At 35.3% G+C, this 24,756-nt stretch overlaps 1 protein-coding gene across 3 annotated transcripts in view; it reads left to right on the top strand.

Moving 5' to 3' along the window:
• Nucleotides 1–24,756, top strand: part of PTPRD (protein tyrosine phosphatase receptor type D) — a 284,032-nt gene that overhangs the window by 120,987 nt on the left and 138,289 nt on the right. For all 3 annotated transcript variants that reach the window (XM_059833662.1, XM_059833663.1, XM_059833664.1), the window contains 2 exons: nt 19,950–20,138; nt 23,775–23,885. In XM_059833662.1, coding sequence (XP_059689645.1) covers nt 19,950–20,138; nt 23,775–23,885 — 300 coding nt within the window. The remainder of the gene's footprint in view (nt 1–19,949; nt 20,139–23,774; nt 23,886–24,756) is intronic.

Below are 24,756 nucleotides of genomic sequence, written 5' to 3'. Positions count from 1 at the left end.
AACCCTATCAGAGAATTTGCTAGTTAGAGGTTTCAGTGTTAGGATATGATGTTTTCTGTGATAAATTGAGAAACCTTTTGAAACACACTAGTTGTGGTTTTAAAACCTATCCTGTACTGCCTTTGCTGGCTTAGGTGTTATCATGTTTCCCAACAGATCATTCAGTTGTGAGTTCAAGTCTCAGAACAGGTCTCTCTGAGTGATATTCAGTGCTGGTGTTGCAGTCCACTTCAACAAAAAGAAAGCTGTACTGTGCGTATTGTCTTCAAGATAAAAGAAGGAAAGTACTGTCTTTCCCCATCAGAAGAGGAGAGAGCTATTTGGTTGCATTTTATAATTCAATAGATCACCAGCTAGATCTGTGTCTTTGAACAAAGAATCATTACTAATAAAAAGTGTTATGATAGCTACGCTTTTGTTATCATTAACAGTTATTATTTTCTATTTTAATAGCCAAATTCCATGTTACTTAGGGCTGTGCTAGTCTTCAAATCTACTGTGTTGTCAGTTCTTCAGCTGTAACTGCACCAACTATAATTGAAGATTTTCTGAAACTCTTAGCTCCCTAAAATTTTATGTAATGCTTACATGTTATTTTATGAAGACAGTGACAAAAGAAGTAAGGAGGAGGGGAGGAAAGAAGGAAGGGAGGAAGGGAAGGCAGGGAGGAACAGGGTGAGAGGAGGAGAAAGATGGAAAAAATGGGGTTTAGCCTTGTTGATAGCAAAGGCAAGCTCATAGATCAGACTGGACTGTATGTAGGAAGGCTTGTAACTAAAAAAATGGGAAGTAAGTATAAAGTTTTCCCAAATTCATTACTATCTATTTTAACTCCGTGAATTTTATGTCAAGCACATAAATTTTGGAAGGCTAATTCAAGGGGAGAAAAATAGCTTTTTATCTAATTAGCTAAGACAGGAAACAGGATATACCACACACACAAAGAGTAAACAAAGCAATGAAGTTCATATGCTGTGTTGCTTTTTCAAGGAAGGGTGAAATTTGCATAAGAACTTACTATTGAAGAATTAAACAGGCTGGTGATAACAGACAAATCTATTTCTATTATGCAGATCGGTTGTTTTAATAGTCTGACTTCAAAATATTAAATAATTTTTTGCTTTAATTCTTTCTGGATAATTTTTGTTTTTTAAAACACATTAATGAGAGTTCAGTTTGAGATGTATTTTGTGGTTCATCCTTCAATCATAATACGTACCTTCTATTTTAGTCCTTGGTTAACTGACCCCTCCATAATGTTGTTCTAAAAAGACATATCGGTATTTAATTACTCTAAAGTAGATGAAATAGAAGGAAAAGAGTCAATAGATTGCTTAACAGAGTTATTAGACTATGAAAATGCAGCAACATTCCTTGTCTAACCTTTCCTTTTACAATTCCCCTGTCTTAAGGGCCATGAATTTGCATCAAAGCACGCCAGCCAAAACAGAATTGAGTCTGTTGCTAGTTAAAGATGCTTATACTCTCAGTGTTCATTAATTTGAAAAATCTTGTAACAATCATAATAGAAAACATTGGGGATAGGTATCACTAAGCTTCAGGATGGGAAAGTATAAAGGAGTACAGAACACATGTGAGGTCATAGGCAAAGAATAGTGAAAATGTGACAAGAAAAAACAAGTTAAAAATGGATCATTGGGAAGAATCCTGAATTAAGCAGATTATTGACCTAGTTGGTGTTTCCCATTTCCACTCTTTTTCATTATGTAAAATCATGAACATCTTCAAATCTGTACATGGAAGACTATTTTCTCTTCTATCCCGCTAAAAATCAACTACATTTGATAATGTTTACAGAGCATCAAAAAGGGTAATCTAATTGAAATTCAGTCTTCCGATCTCCAAGGACACTTCTTAAAACAAATAGACAAGATAATATTGCAATATAATATAATTTTCTTTTTAACTAAAATTATTCTGCATCTCACCCTGCTGAAAAGCAATACTTCTTGGCTGAACAGCACTAACAACATGGTTTATGTTAGTTTTTCTAAGACAAGACATGAGGTCCCTATTAGGTTATTGAAGGCAAACATTGATGATTTTCCTTTTCTTGCTTTGAAGGCTATTGTTCTATAGATAATTGTAGTTTATTTAATCATTCATCAGTGCAAATAAGTGGAAAAAGAAAATCACAGATACCATTTTGGTGTTATGACCTGATGCTTGATCAGTTATGTCCTTATTTTCCCAATTGCTTTTCTTTCTTTTTTCTTGTATTTCTGTAATCCAAATTTCATAGAGTAATGTAGCAGTCTAATTTCTGTCTATGTTTGGCAAGTTCCCCATAACTTGCAAATACACTGTTCATCTCTTGCCCTGCTCTGATTGACAGCCCAGAAATAGCCTTTTAAATTGTGTCAAATTCTCATCTCTCTGTTTGAAAGGTAAGGTTAAACAGTTTTCCTAGCAGTCTTCATGAAGTCTCAAATCTAATGAATCAGCTGTTCTGGCCATTGTACCAAGCTTTTGTCTATGCAGAAGTACATCTTTTTATCTTTGCACGCTAATAGCTTACTGAAAACTGTTGCAGCTGTCCATTTACTTCAGGGCATGTGATAGCTCAAAGTGATTTATTTACCAAAATAGAGCTATTCTTACTGACCGTACTCTTATCATATATTAAGTAATTATTTTGCAGTTGCTCCACTGTGGAATGAATGAAAATGTTCCATTGTCACAAACAGCGCTCAGGTTTTATAAAAAGAAAAAAACAGTGGATTCAAAATCCCTGTAGAGAATAATATGATCTCATCAGCTGTTGTATATTTATCTAATATTTCAATCAACAAATATTGTATTTGTATTACAACAGCTTTCTGTGTTTCCAATCAGAATTGAAGCACCATTGTGCTGGACACTCTACAAGCCTATATGGTGACACTGTTCTTGCCGTAAAACCTTTACAATGGAATAGATAGAAGCTACTAGAGAAAATGCAGCTATTAATCTACTGATACAAAATACTCACTGCATATAAACATCCAGTTTCACGGCCCAGAAAGCCTTATATGACAGCAGAATTGATATAAATTTGGCCCTACCACTGAATTGCTTATGGAGTAACGTGCTATTGCAGGTACTAATAACAGAATGCAAAAATAGTATCTAAATGAAAGTAAATCCCCAGACTAATAAAAATAAATTCATAATACACTTTTGAAGTGTGATTTAAAAGAAGATTTGGGGGGGAAATGGGTGTCAGTTACATGGATATTAGGGATGTGCATATTCTGACTCAAAATCACAGAATATCCTGAAATATCAAAACAGAAAATTTAGGGCCTGTTTATGCAGATCATAAACTCCAAGGCTAGCCAATAAATAAATTTGTTAATTTAGCCATGATTCTTGAGTTTGGTGAAGTATTTATCATTTATTGCCCGTATTTTGATCTTTCTTATATATGGTACCACTGAGTAAATACTGGGGTTTTTTTAAACATACCCTTTTTTTTTAAACATACACTAGTCCCCTAATTAAATTAGACTTGGTAAGAAACCAGTGCTTCCTCTCTTAAGCTGCTTTCTGATGCTGCTTATGACTGATTGAAAGACTTTCTCATCCCATACCTGTCCTCCTTTTGTGATCATTCTCTGCCTCCTGAACTGCTGTTTATTTTAATTATTTGCTAAGAGAGCTCTAACATTAGTCTCCTAAGCTTGCACAATGAATTACTGCATTCAGGTGCTTCATAAGTTTTGTTGCTATTTCCTGAACTCTGTTTACCTTGTCAGTATGTTGCAGCAAAAATGAGATTTGATTTGGTATTCCCCAAGCAATATAGAAAACAAATATGCTCTGTGACCCGATGATTTTCTGTTTAGCTGAAAAATCCATTAGGCCTTTTCTTTTGTTAAGAAAGTCCACTATAAACTTCTATCTGACTTTCTCACCATTATTGTAACTAAATATTTGAAGATGATAATCCATGTGGAGATTTTGTGTGTTTTTTGTAACATAACTTCTCGTAGGGAAAGTGGAAAAACAAATCAGTCCTGACAGATTTTTTTCAGGTCACCCCTGGTTATGGACAAACCCTGCTGTATTCCTTTGGCATATTTTCAGAACAGCTGCCATTTTATTATCTCTTCAGATGCTACAGACAGAAAATCTCTTTTACCTCCTCAATAAAAAGTGCAGATAAGTCATTTAAAATCTCACATATGAAAAATAATTTGTAAAACCTTTTATGCAAATATGTAACAAAGTATATGGTCAGCTTGTGGAGAGGTGAAGTGCCTTTAAGTATTTTGACTGTGAATAACAAAGTATTTTATTTTCATTGTCACTGACTCAACATTGTAATTTTTAAGAGTCTTCCATTTTTATCATCCTTTCTCTCTGTATTTTACCTATCAGTGTAGCCAGTGAACCTGAGGATGTGAATTTGTATGTCACATGATCTCTTAAAAGAGCTGATTGTAAAACATGGTATGCAGTTAGATTTCATAGCATTTTGAAGCTTAAAAATCAGGATCTGCTATTGTGAGTGGTGATACCAGCCTGAACTATAGTAAGGATGAAATCAGAATGTGCTTAAATTTAATAATACAGGGGAATACAGTGATTCTGATTAAATTCACAAAGCCTGCTAAAGAATCTGCAGAGGAAGAATAATACCGATAATTAGAGATGAAAAGAAGTTCCCAGTAAAGACATGATCAAAGAAGTTAAATGTGCTGATCTAGACACTGCACAGAAGTTGTAATGAATTCCTGCATCTTTGAAATATTGTGATATTATAAATCTGGTAGCATATTTCCCATTCAGTTTTACTGTGGATGGCATAATAAAGGGAAAAAAAAAAATCTAACACCAGCCTGGCTTTTTATTCTGTTGAATATGCTGGTTTCCTGCTTTCTTATGCTCAAAATTACAATACTCAGTAACATTACATTATTTTCTAAGTTCCTAAAAACTTTGGATTATTTGGGTTCTTTTTGTTTGTTTTCAGAGGGAAGAGAGGCACCATACTGTGTTCTGTAGAGGTGTTTGGAAGATGTTTTATTATACTCCTTTGTGTAGAGCAAAAAAAAATACTGACACAAATTGCCATCACAACAGGATCTTCAGTATAAAACCTGAAGATCTGACCTTTAAAAACCTTAGAACCCAGTTCAGAATTTTTTTACTTAAGTACCTTCCAAAGCAAGAATGAGATATTACTGGAGAATATAGACATGTATTATATACTACTGCAAAGTCAGTCTTGGACACTCTACCTCCTTCCCCACTAGAAGTGTCTTTCCTCCACCTACCAGGAACAAAACAGTGGTTACTGTAGACAGACCACAAGGCAGATATGCTCTTTTTGAGCCACAAGCTATTGGGATCAACAAAGTTAAATTCTGTTACCTGTGACCATCTGGAGGTAGGGCTATCACTAAAATCTCTATGCCACAAAGTTTATGATAAATTTGGCAATATGAGTTACTGGAACATGTTTTCTAAAATCTCTGAGAACAGGTAACTTATTTCCAGATTTTTAGAGTGGTGTCAAATTGAGTTAATTGGCGAGAACAGTAGAGGGTTTTAAAGCAGATGAACTACTTGAACTCTCATATCTCACAGGGAACACTGAGAAAGTCAAGGGTTCTTACTTTTCAGCGGCAATGCCTTTAAAGGTCAGTTTCTATATCTTGGGACAAATTGAGATGCTTCAGCCCTGATGCCACTGACGTTTTGAAAGAGAATATTGTTGAGAGGTACTGAGTGGTGATTTGAGTGAAAACCCTGGATAGAAGACATTTATTTCATGTGTATGAGTAATAATTACACAGAGAACATGGAATCATTTTTTGTGATAGACCAGCTGGCTATGAAAATGAACCGCAGAGCTGTTTGCTAGATTCTGAGAGCATTTTTTAGTGCACAAACTGTCTTTTGCTACGAATTCTCGTTTTGTTTTGCAGAATCATACCCACTGTTTTTAAACTTACGTCAGGGTTTGATTCATTATTGTTCCTTTGCTTATTAAAAGAGTATTTGCTTGGAGATATTGGACTTTAAAACAGTCCTGTAGAATTCTACAGAACTCCTTGCAAATGCTACTTAGTATGAATATGAAATACAAAGGCAGACTACCTTGTATCAAAACTTTCATGCTGTTGAGAAACTCAAATTGTTTTGTCTAATCTGAATAATGTTTCCCAAAAACAGCATCATCCAGTGGCTTGCTCCTTACTTGAAACACAGCAGGCCACATGGAGCGTATCTGTTTTTAATTTCAAGTGTACTGGCTGTGTGCCTCGTGAGGAAGCCTGCCCTTTCTAATATGTAGGTTCGCTACAAATTGTATAATCGTCATCAGTCTTTCAGGTTTTCTTCACTAAAATATAGAAGTGACATATTGACTCTCTGAAGTCAGCCTGAAATGTTTTTAGGTGTTGCTAGAATAAGCTTTTTATTTTCTGTGTTTTTTGAAAATCAGACTGTTTGTCTGATTTTTGAAAATCAGACTGTTTCCACTGCTCTGTGGAAATGATAGAAAAAAGTAAAATTAATTAGCCATTAGCCAAAATGAATGGCTAACATTCTGATTAAATTGGTTACTAATGCTAGTCCTCTATAGGACTCTATAGAATTATATATATATTTCTTAGTTCTTGTTATTTGTGAGCTTCAAGTTCATAAGCAGCAATCTGTGCCTGGATATATTCAAAAACATATTTTCTGTATTTTCTGTCATATTTTGCATTTTCCCCAAGATGTGATGCTGATTTAGGGTGAACATGAAGTAAATTAAGAAATAATTCTAGAAGTGGTGGAATAAGAGTTAAGGAAACTTTTCATTTCTGTGACTCAACTGATCATCATTTACAAAGTTCATTAAGAATCACTGAAATGAATTGTGACTGCTGGGCGTTTAGTAGTTACATTGGTATACAAAAAGAAATAAAAAACATCTCTTGCTCTTAATGTTCTATTACTAGCTAGATTATTTTTTTTTAAAGTGGAAAAAAAACCCACAGTAAAATACGGTACCACTCAATTTCAAAAACATGAAATGACTGTTAATATCTGTGGAGTGATTATGCTGTTATTACATTCACTGCTCAGAAACAAACTGAGGCTTGTTTTTCAGTTTTTAAGTACCACATATGTCTTCATCACATTTAAATTTTGGAGTTTGCCTGCAGGTGTGATCATTAGGCTGGTTTGAGTTTGATCGCAAGTATCTCACATGCATAGTCATATTACAGATGTTGCATCTTTAACAGTTCTTCTTTCAGAATTGCATGCTTATAATTCTTCTGGGAGTTTTACCCACAGTCTTTTACCCATTATATTGTAGTAGGCTGGCACACACCATTATGTTTTTCCCACCAAATTGTGAGTGAACTTAGCTGTCCCTTTGCACATGAAGAACGTCTTAGAAAATGCAGAAAGCATGTGAGTCATCGTAATTGTTTTCTGTACCTACTTCTTACAAGGCAGTACACACCCAAACATCTCTTAAACAGCTTCAGAGGTGGGAGCTTCATCATAAACGGTAGGCTAGGAAATGGAAAAGTAGATTGTCACACTCATGAATAGTGGTGGTGCCACCAGATCTCGCTCAGTGGCCTTCTAGTGTTCAGTGCTGCAAGTAGACAGTTTGTCTGACACGTTAAAGCAATACTAAAACTGGGAGAGCTGTCATCTTGGGGATAAAATGATCCACCCTCACCAGAATTTCATAACACTCAGTAAAATGTTCAAAAGTCTTAATTTCCTCTGGTGCTAACCACAGATGGTGCACACACAAACAGCAAAACCTTCACCACAACACACTGGCAGAAAGCATATGCCAGCACTCACTATAGACTTGAATTGGAGGTTTACTGCACTGACACAGCAGCCCTCAGCAGACACCCTCTGCAACTAAAAGGCATTAGAGCCACCAAGGCTCTAGGCAAATAACCAAATTTGAGAGCACCAGCAAGTTCAGGTGAAATTTTTATATACTAACAGGAGGGGAACAAGGAGTTAACGTTGCAGCTAAAACAAAGGGAGTACTTTAAATTCTCATCTTTGCTTTTGGGAGATTGACAAGTAGTTACAACTCTCTGGGGAGGCAGTTTTAAACAGAAGACTACACACTGACTGAAAGACTCCTCTGCTGAAAGAAAATTGGGAAGGAAGAAAAAAAAAGGGAAAAAAACTGAAAGGTACTTACCTTCAGAGTAAAAATACCAGGAAGACGAAAGCATAAAACTCAGTATCTTCTAAGCATTCATCTCCATAGTCTTACAGATATAAAGATAACTCATTACACTACTGTAGAGAAAAATATGGAAAGCTAAAACAGAACCTTACTATAGGAAAATATATTTATGCACAGATGGAACAACTATGCCCTTACTAAGGTCATAGTAAAATAAAATCAATATAAAATGAATGTCTCAGTTCTAATACTGTTAATAGTATTAACACAGGCGCTATTCAATTTATAGAACATTTTGTGTGAGGGTTTCATATAAACAGGTGCAATACTGTTTTCATGTGTTCAAAATTAATTCTAGGTTTTATAGCATTTATTTTTTGATGCACTTCTGTAACTCAAAGTTAATTAGTATTATGAGCACATCAAGAGAAGGATAGAAAACATAGGTGTTTTATTGTAATAATTATTAAACTAACATCTCGTACTGACTGAGAACATAGTTGTTTGCCTACTTCCTTACAACCTCCAGCTGTGAACTTTCAATCTTATACCCTCTTTCAATCTTATAACTTCTTATAACCTCTAAATAACAAAGGTAGTCGGACTAACATGTAGCTGCTAAAGCAAGTGGTGGTAGTAAGTGCTAATCTTACAATTTAGCTAATACTCAGCAGATACTTTGGTATAGTGTTAAAAGCTCAGTGCTGTTTGTCTTAGCATACTACTGTGATCTAAAAAAAGAGAATTATTAACCATGAATAGTGATAAAAATCCAGTGGCACTTTTAATCAGGGTTTGCACAGGTGCATGTTAGTCCACCTGCACTACCAAAACATAAACTTGAAAAAATACTTTTCTAGTAACTAATTTTCAGTGTTGCTCGCATGAAATGCCTACCTGTTCAGGCCCTGAGAAACTTGATGGTTAGTGATATGAACATACGTTAAATGTCTTCCTTGTTCTTCCCATGGTATTAGAAAATAATCATTTATTTCTCTGCAATGCTCTATGTGCTTAGCATAAGAGCTAGCCCAAATACCATGGTGAAATGAAGTGTTCTTGACAATGCATGTCTAAATTTTTATGGTACTCACCATAAAATCTAAACAGCGCTTTATGAATCTTCAGGCAGAGAAGTGATATTCATACAAGTTGATTTCACTTTTAGAGAAAGAGAATGTAGTATTTGTTGGGGGGGGTGGTGAAATTTGTAAATGATCTGATTTGCTTTTGGAGTAGGAAGAAAACATAATATGAAATAGCCTATAAAATAAAATGGCAGTGAATTCAGAAAATGTGACAGTTGGTTCAGCAACATACTTAAATATATAAATTGTTCCATTACAGTCAGTTTTCTCAATGAGACTACTCATTTGCTTTAAGTTAGATAAATTATGTAATGAAAAAGTTTTAAAGCCATTGGCAGCCAGTCAAGAAATAATTTTCTGCATGTGATTATTTGAAACAGACTGCCTAGGTTTAAGAAATATGGAGCAATACTGTTCGTTCATCATTTTTACAGTTATGCAATGTTACAGACTGATGAAAAACTTATTTTGAATAATCTTTTTTTAATGTGTAGTGGGTTTATCATTAAAACTGTTTTGGAGCAGGTGCTTTTTAGACTCAGAATTACTGTGAATGCTCTCACTGTTTCATATGATAAAACTAAATACTGTAAAAAAATAAGGAATTTATTATGAAATTTGAAAAATCTACTCTAATTTTATGGAGCTATAGAGATGTAACTGTACCCATTTTTCACTATAATGGATAAATCTGCTTTGTGAAATGCTTTGCAAAATCATGTTACATAAATAATAGCTATTAAAATTATTTTTGTTACCCTCATTGAAGAACTTTTACCCAGGAGTTAAAAAGATTGGACAGAATGAGATCTGCGACAGCTCCTGTAACTAATCCTGCATACTCAGAAGAAATCACGTAATTTACACTAAGTTACTTGTTGGCCTTGCATATGTTATGCGTAAGTTTATTTAGCATTACTACATATTTTGCTGCTGGATAACGGATATACACTTTTTCCTGACTCAGAATCATAGGAAAAATTGTACCTGCAATTTGCAGCTGATGTATCCTGACTTTTAAACCCTTGATAGTTTCTGATATCCTGCATTAAGTTTGAAACAGGAAGCAGTAACTTACAGCTGATAGTTGGATTAATTTTTGCTTTTATTTTTTTTTTTAGATTTTGTTGTGAGAAGGATGGTTTCTGTAAGCTCAGTTAAAACTGATAGAAATACTTAAGTATGCTTGCTGTCAGTTTTTCAAGATTTCAGCAGGAGATCATCTGGCAAAGCCATTTTTTTGTGTTTCTTTTGAAGACTTAAGTTAGCATTTCATGTCATCCTACTTGCTATCTGACCTGGTAAAGATGATCACAGGCATAGCAACAGAGAGGTGGAAATTTGCCAGGTACTTGCTGATAGTTTCTAAGAGCTTTCAGACATTTTGGTGCAGAGGGAGATCTCCAGTGTGTTCAGGCAAGAACTTTGTGGAAGTATTTCTGCAGCTGTGATCTCCATGATACTGACTTTTGTGCAAACCCAGCTACTAAATACAAAAAATTCATGTAATAAAGTGAACTTGAATATTGACCTTGGAAAAATTTGGCCTAATGGTTTACAAAACCTGATAAATAGAGGAAGATTTTTCTCTTGCTTCGTAGAAGCATAAAGATTACTAAGGCCAAAATTCAAGAGAATGGTTTTCTGAAAGCTCTTGATGGTGCTCTTTCAGGGTGGCTTGTTGGTGGGTTTTTAAAGGAAAATAAGATGTTAAGGTGAGACTTTGGAGACAACAGCATTTATGGACACATATTCCTGCATTAGATCCTGTAATAATATGAAGGCTTAGATGTGTCATATTAAAGGTTAAAAGGTCATCTTCTTCAGAAAGGTTTTAATACATCAGGATAAACAGTTTAGACAAACCTTTTCCAGAAGCACGGTATTTAGAGCAAGAACATAAAAAAAAAGCTAGCTATATATTAGCAAGATGTTTTCCTCATGTGCAAAAGGAGCTGGAAGTTTCTGAAAAGTCAAAAACAACCAACCCTTCTTTTTATAATACCCTTCTTTTTATAATCACCCTTTCAGTGAATACTCAGGACAGGTTATGTTGTAGCACTTACTCAAAGTAGTATGCCTTAATAAATAAAAATAGAAAGATGTTTAGTATGCACAGATCGATTTTTAAGTCTTCTTCAGGTACAAAAAACTACTGAAACCATGTTGTGTAGTCTAAGATTTATTGCTATATATTCATTTAGCAGCAGAAATTATTTCTCAGTTACTGTAACAACTGACCTGCTCCCAATTGCTTCTAAATAGGGCATCTAATAACAGTCATGCCTGCCTCTCCAGCCTACAGGAAAAATATTTTGATTTCTTTTATCTAAAATAAATGAGTTTTGTATTTAGTTATAAAATGGATGACAGCTGTTATCACTAATAAATCCAAGGAGAAACAGTTCCATTGTTGAAATCGGACACAACCCTGGCACTCAGTCAATTGTTTGTGTTGATTCTGTGGCATAGGGCCTCTCACTGAGTGATAATTCACCAATGGACAGATTCACATCTCTTGTTTTCAAGCATTTTGTTTTCGTCATTTGTACCTTCTTCATGCAAGTTATCATGTGTTAAGGCTGTCCGCAGAGTTGTCATGTCTTGGCTTTAGAAATAGTAACATTTCTATGTTACTGCATATATGTCTTCATCCACATGTACAGTGTTAAGTGTTAATATGAGGTTCTGCTGTGTAACTCCATATTCACTAAAGGGTATGTATCAGACAGCAGTAATTATTGAACTTGGGCACAGAAGCGTGATAAAGCTGGGTTTTAAGCAATGTGTGTCCTCTGCCACAAAGAAAGCTCTTCTGTGATCTTCCAGAACAGAAGTGAATGGCTGTATTTCCCCCAGAAGAAAATACCCTATAACTTCCTTGTCTGGACACTTCCTCAAAGCTCTTTCAACTTAAGTGGTGAAACTCACCCCAAGCAAAAAAGAAATTCATATCTACTCTCTTCTCCTACGCTTATCCTTCCCTGCTAATAGATCCCTAGGAGTCTTAGTATCTGTGAGAGAGGGAATGTTGCCATAGGTGGGCACAATAGGTGAGAGGGATACCTCCCTCATACTCAGGAAGATGAAGAGCGAGGTCTAGAGCACACCCGTTCCCTCCACAGACAGGCCACCAGGGAAGAACTTCACCATCTGATCATAAAGGAAATACTTTCTCACGTCTGTTAAAGATTCATACAGGTTCAAAGATGCCATGTGTTTTAACATTTACCAGCACTTTGGATTCCATTTTTTGCTCATAATATTAGGATTACATGACATAAGGCATTGCTTTGTTGTCTTGCATCTTCCTTGTCTCATCCATCATTTTCTTAATTGATAGACATGCATTCATAGTGGTGGGAAGACTTAAAAAAAAAGCAAACAAACCACAAAAATCGGAAGCTACTGTATCTACTATTTTTTTACAGTCACCTATCTCTAGTCATGTAAGTGTTATGAATGTTTTAAGCACACTCTTCAGACCAATGAAGATGAATGTTGCATTAGATGCAGAAAAACTGTGCATATTTTGAACCAGTAATGTTAGTATAAATGCTCAATAATACTGAGTTTCAAGGGATATCCTCTTCAGCTGCGTTTTTCCAGAATTCATTGTCTGCTGTGACAACATATCTCTATTTTCTCATTCTCTTCAGCAATAATAGTACTTCTATTGTTTGTTATTCATCATTATGTTTGCTACTTATTGAAATACTGCAATAACATCCAAATTGCTACATCTGTATGGGTGCGTTGTTGTGCCAGGCGCCATAAAAAGCAGTTGAAATGCATAGCCTCTACCTTGAGTAACTTGCTGTTTAATTCACCGCACCAAAAGTGCTTTTAACGTCCTGACCCAAGCATATTTTGTCAAAACTTGAGGGATACAATTTCATCACCCTTATTCCTTATTTCCTTCTTCTAAGTGAAGAAACTGTAGGCCTTCTAGGGCACCTTTCTACCCACTTATCAAAGTGAAAATCCTCCCCTTTCTCTTTTCTAAAATGCACATTTGATGCTGCACTAGAAATGCAAAAAATAGTATTATTCTCCTTTGAAAAGAAGACTTAAAGAAAGTTGATGGTTTTGCCATTACAGTTCCTTTGTCACGTCCTTAAATTTTGCAGCTGTGACATTAATGCAGTTATCATAGTTTATAGTTGTCAGTTTGGGCTGCACAGTACATAGGCTGCATTAAAAAGTATTCGGTAGTATTATAGAATTGAGGAAACAACTCATTGAAAGCTGTGTAACATCAGTTACAGTAATGACCGTGATCACAAGCTGAGTTCCTTTGACTGTCTTAGGCAGTATTATCAGTCCTTTAGGTTTAGGCACAGGTTTAGACATGTAGTGCAAATGGTTAGGAAGGAGGGAGAAGGGGACTGTATGATCTGACAACTCCTTTGCCAGACTGCTGACTTTTTCTCTCTTGTCCTTTTTGGTTAAGCAAAACCAAGATGTGTCTGCCCCCTTCTCAGTTCAAATTAGTATCTTACAACTTTATTGTGAAGATTTATTGCTTTATACTTAAGAATGAATATGAGGTAATTACTTACAAAAAGTGTCATATATATTTGCTAATATCAATACTTTTACACAGAGTATTAATGAGTAGAAAGGGGGAGCGGGGGAAGAAAAGAATGCCTTTATGTGTTCTGGACCAATCTGTGTATTCAGAGTACTAACATGAGAAGTGAGCTCTGGTGTACATATGAACCTGCTGCTGATCTCATTATTTATTGCACCGTAAAACTCTGTGTGATGTGAAAAATTAGAGCTTAAAGCAAACACTGCCATCACTGCACTACTGTTATTCTTTCTCCTTTATTTTTCAAATGAAAGTAAGGAGCATCTAAAACTGCAGATATTAGCCTGTTAAAAATATTGACTAGATAGAGCAATCATGCATTTTCATAATCCTCATTCTTGGGAAGCCCCAATTTAACCCTGATTTAGTGTAATCTAAATCCTAACCCTGTCTGGAAACTAAAGCTCAAATTAGAAATGGTATTCATGGAAGTTCATATCGCTGCCCTTTGCCATCCTCTTATTTATTCACCAGTGCAAAAACGAGTAGTTTCATTGTTGTGAACATTTGCGTATCGAAACATGTGGGATGCTCTATCCTCTCTGCTTCAGAAATTTAGTGTTTCTTTTCCTAAATGTATGATACCCTGCACTTAAAACACCACTTCACATTCTCTGCCTTTGGTTCATTACCATAACTCTGGCTGAGTCCTCTCCTTATGTCAGAGAAGAGACATCTGGCAGGGATTCTTGGATTCCCTACTTTTTTTTTAGGACACGACCTTTTGTATTTCCCTTTCCATTCCCAGTAAGCAGAACAGCCATCCAAAAGTTCAGTCATAGCCAAATTTGGGCATATGATGTTGGGATGATATGCTGTGCTATAACCTATGACAGTGCCTGAGTGCAAATGTGAGAATAAACCCTTAGTTTGAGGCTTGTTTTTTCATATGAGTGATGACTCTCCAAATGTTAATTCTTCTTGTTCGGAATGTCATTGTTAAAGGAGAGTGAGAGGTATTTCATTGTTCACGTGAGTGAGACAGGTCACTTTTGAAAGAACTTCCTATGCGCAGTCTTTAATTTAGGAGATTTTGAGAACTGCCAAAAGGTGCAAATTCCTTTTTCCATTTTCATGTCCTTAAGAAGATATCTAATTTCAAAGGCTCAATGCACTCATTTGTTAAAACAGGGAACTTATTTAAGACTAAATGCTAATAACAATGAATGTTAACTGACTTAATGCAATGTGAAATTGCTACTTCAACATTCATGCCAATGGTAATTCAGTCTAAGTGGCTCTATGTTCTGTTATATAGACATTACTTTGCAATTTGCAAGGTAATTGCATACAGAGCTACTAAACAAATTTGTTTTCTTTTGCATCAAAATTGCTTTGCACATCTCTTCAATATATGAAGAATATTTTTAAATGCATGCTTAGTGGGATGGTAGGAGCAGCTGTTATCTCGTGGAATATTTACTGTTAGTGAGTCTCTGATCATCTTATCAATGTCTAATTCCCCTTCCTTGTGTGGTATAATTGTGTGAAATTTAAGAGAAATCCCAACAGATACCTAGATCTATTCTTACAGTGTAGCCATTACCCGCCTTTACTGACTTACAGCACCTCCAAGTAAAAGTAGCTGTGTATAGCAGCTTTGAACAAAGGACACTGGAAAAAAAATTTATTGTGTGTTCATAATTACTTTTTTGGCAAAATTTACCTAGTAAAATACTTCAGTAGGAATCATGTTTATTAACTGGCACTTTTCTGATGCTTTATATCTTTTCAATCCAAATTAGTCTTTTACGTATAATTAGAAACAGTTTTGTTTTTATTTTTCAATTTATTCATATGCATAGTTATTCAATAATAGTACAGAATACCAACTTTGCTGCAAAATGTTGATTTTACTCCCTCCCCTACTCTCTTTGATTTTACTGTTCTCAATCCTGTGTTCAGTTCAGCTGCAGGAAGAATGATTTTGAATAATACGGTCATGATGTCAAAACAGTGCAAATTATATGCTGCTGCCATCTGGAATAGTGAAAATAAAAGCTTTATTTACACTGTTCTTTGAAATAATAAACTTTATTGCAGCAGTTTATCTTCAGTATCTATAGCGTATTCTGGGAGTGCTCCATGTGTGCCTTTTTATTCTGTGAGCTACAGAATGACTAAAATTTGCCTGTGGCAAAGCTTATCAGTGAATCTTGAAATAGATTTCTTTTTCTTCCTGAATAGAATGGCGAACCAGCCTCCATTTCCACAATGGATAATAGTTTGTTTGCATAGGACAATATTTTTTAAGAGGCACAGTGAAACTCTTTGATGATGTATTTTAGTTAGGCAGATTACACAGATTTAACTACAGGTTAATAAGGATACTCTGGAAGATGGGTGTTTCGATGGTGCAAATAGTTAATGTGGAAGGAAAGACTTAACGCAAATATTACCCAGTTTTCATGTCAACTGTCCAATCTTGGACCCTGGTGCTATTACCTTGCCTATATACTCCAGAACCCAGAATCAAAGCCATCACAGTTTGCTTTGGGTACTTCACATTCTCACTTCATAACCATATCATAGTAATATTATCATAATGTACTGTAACTGAGAAAATTATTTATACTATTCTGTCTTTCTTGTTAAAACACAATGCTGATTGCCAAAGTGATTCAGCAAGGTAGCTATGAAGAACTCAAGACTGTAAGACCCAATCTGTTTCTAAAAGCTGCCACTCTTCTTGCTGCCAGCGGGACCTAGACATGATCTGAAAGTAGCTTTTTACAGGAAAAGTAGTCAAAATGTTAAGAAGGTGTGGCACAAATGCTGGATGAAGATCACTGTTCTTCTCTTCGTTTAGCTGTGTCGTACACCTGGGTAGGTTTAACATGAAGAGTCAAATCCAATGTACTGGATTTGGATTAAATCCTCTTCTTTCTTTGGATCCAGCTTTTGTATATACATAGGCTTGAGAGTGTATCTTCAGACATAGCTTGGGAACTTCCTGAAAGCTTGTGAAAGACATATGTCATTTTAAAAAAAGAGATTGCAATGGCACACTTTTTCCTTTAAGATGAGAGAAAACACAGTTAAAAGGATGAGCAGAAAAGAGTTAATTATATATAGTTGTGGCACAGCTATGTTCAGAGTTCTTTTCTGTAGATACTCTTAAAGGTTAGTATGGTTTCTTTTTGGTAGAGCATAATCTAACTTGTTGGTATTTTCAAGATACCACTCCATCAAAATTACTGTTTATACATAAAAGCTGAGTTTAAGCCTCTGCTGTAAATGCTGTTGCATTTGTGAGGGCAGGCTTACCTCTAAGAAAGGTGCAGCACCATGTGAAATTATTTGTTGGATTATGTCTGTGGGTATACTTATACTAAAATCTGAATGTAAAAGTTAATGTGCTTTTTCCATACATGATGCTTGGAAGGGAAGGAGTTACCACTTTGACAAAACTGGCAGCAGAGGTAGGAATCTCAAGGACATTGTTCACAGATGAGCAATGTCAAACAGACTGAATACTCAGGGAGACAGTTTAGAAATACTAAGAATAACCATGATGGGAAACAAGGCAAGGCCGTTTCATATCATTCTCTTAAGGGTTCATGCGGTAACCAGTCTTTGTAATTGCCTCTCTATGTTGTTCAGATCATACGTTTGGTGAAAAATAACTTTCGTAGAGCTCTTCCAGCAATTGGAAAAGACACTAGCACAGTACTAAAGGCATTCTCTTAATGCCCGTAATGGAATGGAGCACTGTTAAGACACCTAACAAATTCAAAGGATGTGCTCTATTTCTAAATCTCTTGTAGCTGTCATCCTAAACAAAATATGTATTATATGTATGACTCACTAAGCACAAGGACAGAGAAATCTGGCCTTTAATGGCCTCTCAAAATGACAATACCAAATGGCTTTAGGAAGGTCAAGTCTGATTTAAATTGTTGATGAATTGGAAGCTAATTCACTAGAACTGAATATTAATAGGGAACAGTGGTATATGCTATGGTTTAAAGCCTACTATTTTTCTTTTCACCTCATGTAAAATTGTAGAGCTACCAATATATCAAAATTTTCTAATAGTTACTTTTCTCTTACTGTGGCTGAGAGGCAGTTGTTGTTCCCTGATTTGATGCTCAGCTGCCTTGCACAGTGTGTTTGATGATCTATCAAACTTGGTATCATCAAAGTGTAAAGACAGTTTTGTACAAATCACTAATAAACTTAGAGAGAAAAAATGCAATTATCATCTTAAAAACTAAATCCACTGTGATAAGCGCTACCGTTAGAAATTTCATTATTTCCCCAGTCCATTTTATGTTTCATATTGGGTTTTATTGCCAAATACCTGAGAGCCAGATTGGAAACAAGCCACAACTGTCAAAAATGTAACAGTTCTGGCTATTTGAATCTGTTACATTGTGATGTTACTCATGAAAATTTCATGAAGAGCATTCATTCAAAGTGATTCTATGCAGAAGGGGGATGGCTGGAATTTAATTACCCTTATTAAAAATAAGACAGGAAAGCTCTTTACTACTCCATCCTATTAGTATTCAAGATAGATTATCTTTGTTGTAAACTTACGTGTTTGCAAAAGGGACTCCAGGGTTTTTTGTATGAGCCAAGTAGGAAAGGAAAAGTTAGGTCATAAAAATCCTGTTCTGTGTCACAAGTCAAATCTTGTCAGTTACTGCCAAAGTACAGACTTCATGTTTATAAACAGACATGAAACATACCTTTCTTTGGGAAGAGCCTACAGCTAGTGAAGGATTTGACACTTAACCACTGATTGGTAGAAATACTAGCTCTGAAGAGTTATGCAAACTTGCTGGAGAATTGTGTTTACTATACCAGAGCAGTATCTATGTGCATTTGTGTTGCAAGCAATTAAGTAGTTTGTGGGCAACAGCAGCCCCCAGGAGCTGCACAGTTTTATAGGATGTACTTGCTTGCTATACATTTTTCAGAAAAGTCTGAAGACTTCCCTGAAACTATTTGAAAATATGACACATTTTTCATGAGAGTTGACATTGAACAATATCTTCTAAGTTAATTTTATCCTTTAATCAATTGCATGTCAGTAACCACCAATCAAGACATTTAATAAGATATGTTTTATAGTATTGATTCTCTTTCTTTGATTTTTTTTTGCTTGTCCTTTTTGAACTGAAATAATAGCAATTATTTTGCAATAAAAATATTTTGCCATTTTAATGGAAATGAAGAGCAAGATGATGTAATTCAAATAGCTTATTTTACCTATGCTAACTTGATTTCTGAGAAATTGCCTGATCCCACTGTGCTTCCAGTGTTCCTTGGTAGAATGTATCACCTTAAAAAGGCAAAATGCTCTTGTCCAGTATTTCTTAATACTTTGCTATTGACTGCACTAGGGTGAGGATTTTTGACTGTATCTGAATGATTTAGTTGACACAGTTGTATCCATTCAAGATCATTATGAACGTTCTGTCATTTTAACTTTGATACCTACATAACTCCAATGTTTAAAGTTTCTCAGTGCTTTGCAACCTTGTAGTGCATTCATCCTCACAGCACTTCTCTGTAGCAGTGAAGTGCTGTCATACCCATCTTACAGATGGACAACTGAAGCACAGCGACATTAAACGTTAAGACCAACAGCACCTGGGTAATAATGATAAAAGCAAGAAATATAACTTGGGTCTCCGAAGTCTCTGGACAAATCCTATACTGTGTGATCATACTTCCTTATGTACTTGTCTCATATAAAGAAAGGGGGTTTTCCCTGTTGTTGATAGGCACAGTAGTTCATTGTTTCACATAAAATAATATGGACTCTCGCACATAGAGCAACTTCAGTGTTGTAAAGTACCATAGCGGGAATCTAAGGATTGTGCACTACATATGGTATCTATGCCAATTTAATGCATTTTGTAAGTAAGTATAAAGTTTGTAACTGCTTTTTAATGAACTTTCTATTTTGTATCAGCATTTTGATCACTGTAAGTTACCAAAAATACTGCCTGAGTACCTGTTTTTGCATTAGTTCCTTGTGTACAATTAGGGGACCCTTGAACATTAAGCAGGGTGGTGATCGGGGCTTTCATGAGTTACTACATAACTAATGCGAAATCCTTTAAATCATACATTTCTTTTGCAGAGGATCAAATTCCCCGAGGTTTCCCCACCATTGATATGGGTCCACAGCTGAAGGTGGTTGAACGAACTCGTACAGCTACCATGCTGTGTGCAGCCAGTGGCAATCCTGATCCCGAAATAACTTGGTTCAAAGATTTCTTACCTGTTGATACAAGCAACAACAACGGCCGCATCAAGCAGTTACGCTCAGGTAGGGTCTTGTTACTGTTTCCACTAACGCCCAGAGTTGTTCTCTCTCACCTTTTCTTTCTTTTCTTTCTCTTCCTTTTTTAAAAATTTTTATTTATAGGTAATAATTTCTCTTCCTCCTCTCTTTTCTGTGTTATTGAGTGTGTTGTCCATGTCTGTGATGTTGTCATAGCCTTTTCTAGAGTCTGTTTCTATGTGTTTTGCAGCTTCTGTTTACTCCACATTGCTCACTGCTGTGACTGTACTTTTTGATAATTTTTTTCTTTACTGCTTTTTGCAGTACTTGATGGATCCATTTTCTCCTCTTTCTTTCTTCTTTCCTTTTTATTTTTTTTAACAAATTTATTTCAACATTGGACTTCATTCAGAAATTGCAAGGAGTACCAATGGTTGTATTCATCAAAACCAAAACCTGCATTAGACACTTCAATTAAAATTTAAAATGTGTTTTGTGCTGTCTTTTCCACATTTGACTCCACCAAAGATTAGCCAGTTTGGACACATCTTCTTTCCTCTCACAAATACATAAACACAGTACTTTTTCCCATGCACAATTATACCTTAAAAAGAAAATTTAAAAGAAAAAAGGAAAAGAAATCTTTGGGTAAAGTTTTTATGCTGACTGAGCATTTTTCCAACACATTTAGCCACAGTAGTGTGCGCCCACGCTAAAGCTTTATGAATCCTACATTTTCTGGATCTACAGAAGTCTGCTTTTGGTGTAGAATCCAGCTTTTGTTGCTCTCTCTCTCTTTGCCCCTTGCACTTCCCTAGCAGTTCTTTCACTCTCCTCCTGCCCTAGTTTATTCTTTTGCTCTCTTTAGATTTTAAAAAAACCCACCTCTAAATTTATAAAGTTTAAAGCTTATCCCTAAACAAGATAGTTGGGATATAATGAGCTTTTTTCTTTGGCAATTGTAGTAGATATCGTTGTAGAATCAAAGTTGTTTAATCACGTGTCTTCCCAGAATTCTCAGCTTTTGACCTGTCCTGTGATGTTAAATCGTCTTGTTAACTGACTTTTTGCTTGTTGTCAGCAGAACTGTGTAAATTAACCTTCTGTTAATGTAAATTAAGAATTAATTTTTCACATGTGACATAGATGATTTAGTATATAAAGCTTTAACTGAAAACTTTGTACCAAATTATAAGGAATATAATAATATTTTTATGCTGTCTTTCTTCTCTCCGTATTTAAATCTCCAGAATCTATTGGTAAGTGCTTAGTTCTGAAGCGCACTTCACCCCCACTAATTTCCATATTCAGAATATTATTATTATTATTATTATTATGATTATTATATTATTACTATTATTATTCTTAAAATGCATGGCATGCATTTTACTAACAGTCAGTGTAGTCACCAGATCCCTATAGTGGCGCACACACACACCTCCACAGAAATGTTGTCTTATCAGTCATAGCAACACCTAAAAGAAACAGTACACATGTATCACATAGCTGTAGAACAGTAAATGCCATAATCCAGCCTAAACTACAGTGTTTGTTTTGAGATAGCCTTCAGTGTATCCTCTTTATATATATATATATTTATATATATATTTAAATAGAATGTCCAATATTTTCCTAAACTATGTCATAAGTACAGTATTGTAAAGTTTCCTTTAAGTATTTGAGGCATATTCAATATATATCTAACCCTATATAACCAAACATCTAAGAACTCAGATGCTACTCTGAGAATGGCAATGCAGCCACTTGTAGCCTTTGCCCTTTGTGGTACAATGCAACTTGCTTTTATAACCTGATAATACTATCTAATATATTCCTGTTTTAACAGTATAGTAATTCAAGTTTCTCTTAAGACCTTATTTAATTCTGTAAATCTAATTTGATTCTTCTTCCAAAGCCCTAGCCTCCTTCTTCTCGTACTAATGCTTCTTCTTTCTAATCTTATTTGCATTCATATTATCCACCCAGGTGGTACACCAATAAGAGGTAAGAGTGCTGAACTAACGTTCACAGAATGATCTTACTCATTCTTTCTGTCCTTTCATCCCTCTCATCTTTGTCCTGTTGTTTTTTTTTTTTAAGAGAAAAAAAAAAAAAAAAAACAACAAACCAAACCACAGAATTGTCCACCATCTGATTTTATTTTTCCTTTGTCCTGTTTGGTTATGATCAGTGACTCTCATATTGTGACCTTTCTTTCTACACACTCCCTTTTCCTTTACCTTTTTTTGTTTGCTCATTGAAAAGAAAAAAAAAAAAAGATAATTTGATTTGTGATATGCTTCAAAGAAAGCATATCCAGGTCTTCTGGCCATAGCCCAGTCACAGCGTACCATTTGTCCCTCTTTTTTCTTTTTCTTCTTCTTCTTCTTCTTTTTCTTCTTCCTCTTTTTCTTCTTTTTTTCTTTTTTTTTTCCTTCCTCTTTTTTTTGTCCAACTGGAGCAAAAAAAGATCATTTTTTTTCTTCCTTAGCTGTTCTTGTCCTGGACCAAAGCCAAGATGGTCTGGAGAACAGTAGCAGACATGCAGAAGACAACATGGACTATCTTCTTTTTGTCTTATCTTTCATAAAAGGTTTTTATTTTTGTTCTTCTTCAATCCTTTTTTTTCTTTTAACTTTGTGAAGTTGAAAATTATGTGTCCCCCCCTAAAAAATTGCAGAAATGTTTTTTTCCCTTTATTGTTTTTTTTTTGTTTTCTTTTTCTTGGTATTCTCTCACCTCTGGATTTTTGGATCTTCTAATCTACAGGCTTTGGAAATTAAAGGTTAATGACATTCTTGGTGGTTTGTGGTATTGTTGGTTTTTGATACTCTGGCAAAACTGTTTACTTCTTTTGTAATTCTTGTTTTGTATTTTTCTTGGGTTTTGTGACACCACACTGCTAATCCCACTTGTGGATTTTGATGGGTGTCTTGGGGGGGGGCCCTGCTATGGTCCTCAGCAGTGGTTGGTTGGTTCTTCCTTGTTGGCATAGACCATGCTTTTTAACTTTTTTGTCTTCTAATTCAACTGCTCTTTGTTTTTCAGCAAACGTACTTTAAGATTGTAAGTTGCAGAAAACTGTCTTTCTTTTCTTACCAATCTGCATGTCTTAAGGGAGTTTTGTTTCTTTAAAAGAATATTTTGGTAATTATAAATGACTAATGCAGTTTCTTTTTTTTTCACTTCAAGCAGCCTTTTTGTTCTTGCTGCACATTTTTGGCTTTCTTCAGCAGAAGATTTCTTGAAGCCTGTCCTGCCTTTTTTACAAGTACCACCTTTTGTGCTACTTTTGTTACTAGATTGAAACAATGAAATAAAAATTAAAAAAATATAATGACCCAACTACTTAATCTCTTTTGTTTTATTCAAAAGCCATTCTTCCTTGAAGCAGTCTCACCCATCTTCATTTAAATGGTTTAGGAAAGAGTATTGTTTAGAGAGGGGGTTTTTTGCCGAATGCAAATTGTTTTCCTGTGCTAGCACTGATGATGTGAAAAAAATAATCTCTTTGTTTTTTTCATTGCATCATTTTCTGTCTGTGCACCTTAGCAAGAAAATGAACCGACGTTGAGTGGACCTTCGCATACAAGCTTTTCATATTGTTAAGCGGTGTATTGTTAGGGATATAAAAAGCCTTCTCTGACCATCTCTTTGGCAATGTATTTTATATTCATACAGGTGCCCTCCAAATTGAACTGAGTGAAGAATCTGACCAAGGCAAATATGAGTGTGTTGCAACCAACAGTGCGGGTACACGCTATTCTGCCCCTGCCAATCTATATGTCAGAGGTAGGAATGACATAACCCTGGCATCCACTCTTCATTCAGGTTCAGGGCTAATATACTCTTGAGGATCTATACGGTTACTACTGTAATAATCAAACTGCCATGGTAAATGTGTCAGTCATAAAATTCATTTAAAAGTGTAGAGGAAAGGCTTGGGGTTTGTTTTATTCTTTTAAAGCACTGTTGAGTCCAGTCTATCCTGTGGGTTAAGGTTTGTAAGTATATTTATATTTTTACATCTTGACTTCTCTTTTTCCTGCATTAAGTTAAATTGTGCTTTGCATTGATTTTCTTTTATTGGTTTGGTTTTGTTTTGCTTTTCTTTTCAAACTCCTGAGGTGATTGCTCGGTGTGCTACTAATCAACTGAGTGTAACGCCAAGGCATTGAGGTGTATGCCTACCTGACCTCTGCTGCGCAATTGCAAGGGAAAAGCTTCTAACTTTATAATAACACGTACGCAGAGCACAACTGTGTTTTCTTCGTTTCTTTTCTATTTCTTCTTTTTATATATGTATGTATATTTATATATCATTAGTGTAAGACTTGTGAGTGAAGTGTAGTCCTTACAATGATAGTGGTCAATTGGCTATATTTTTTGAAGAAATTACCCATCTATGTGACAGGTATGATTAATAAGGAAACCATTATATTCCTTCGTATGGTAGTAGAAATGGTTAAATTTTTTTTAACGTACGAAAATACTCCTTTGTTTCAAATAGAAAGAAGTGTTTTGTTTCTGGCAGTATTTCCAACAGCTGGTTGATGTAGCTTTCTGTACAAAAAAGCCTATAACATACATACATACATATGTGTGTATATATATATGTGTGTGTGTGTGTGTCTACAGTATAAGGGGATGGGCGGGGGAAATA

This window comes from Gavia stellata, chromosome Z, assembly GCF_030936135.1.
Source record: "Gavia stellata isolate bGavSte3 chromosome Z, bGavSte3.hap2, whole genome shotgun sequence".
Lineage (NCBI taxonomy): Eukaryota > Metazoa > Chordata > Aves > Gaviiformes > Gaviidae > Gavia > Gavia stellata.
The sequence above is the reverse complement of the archived record's forward strand: the minus strand, read 5'-3'. Positions and strand labels throughout refer to the sequence as shown.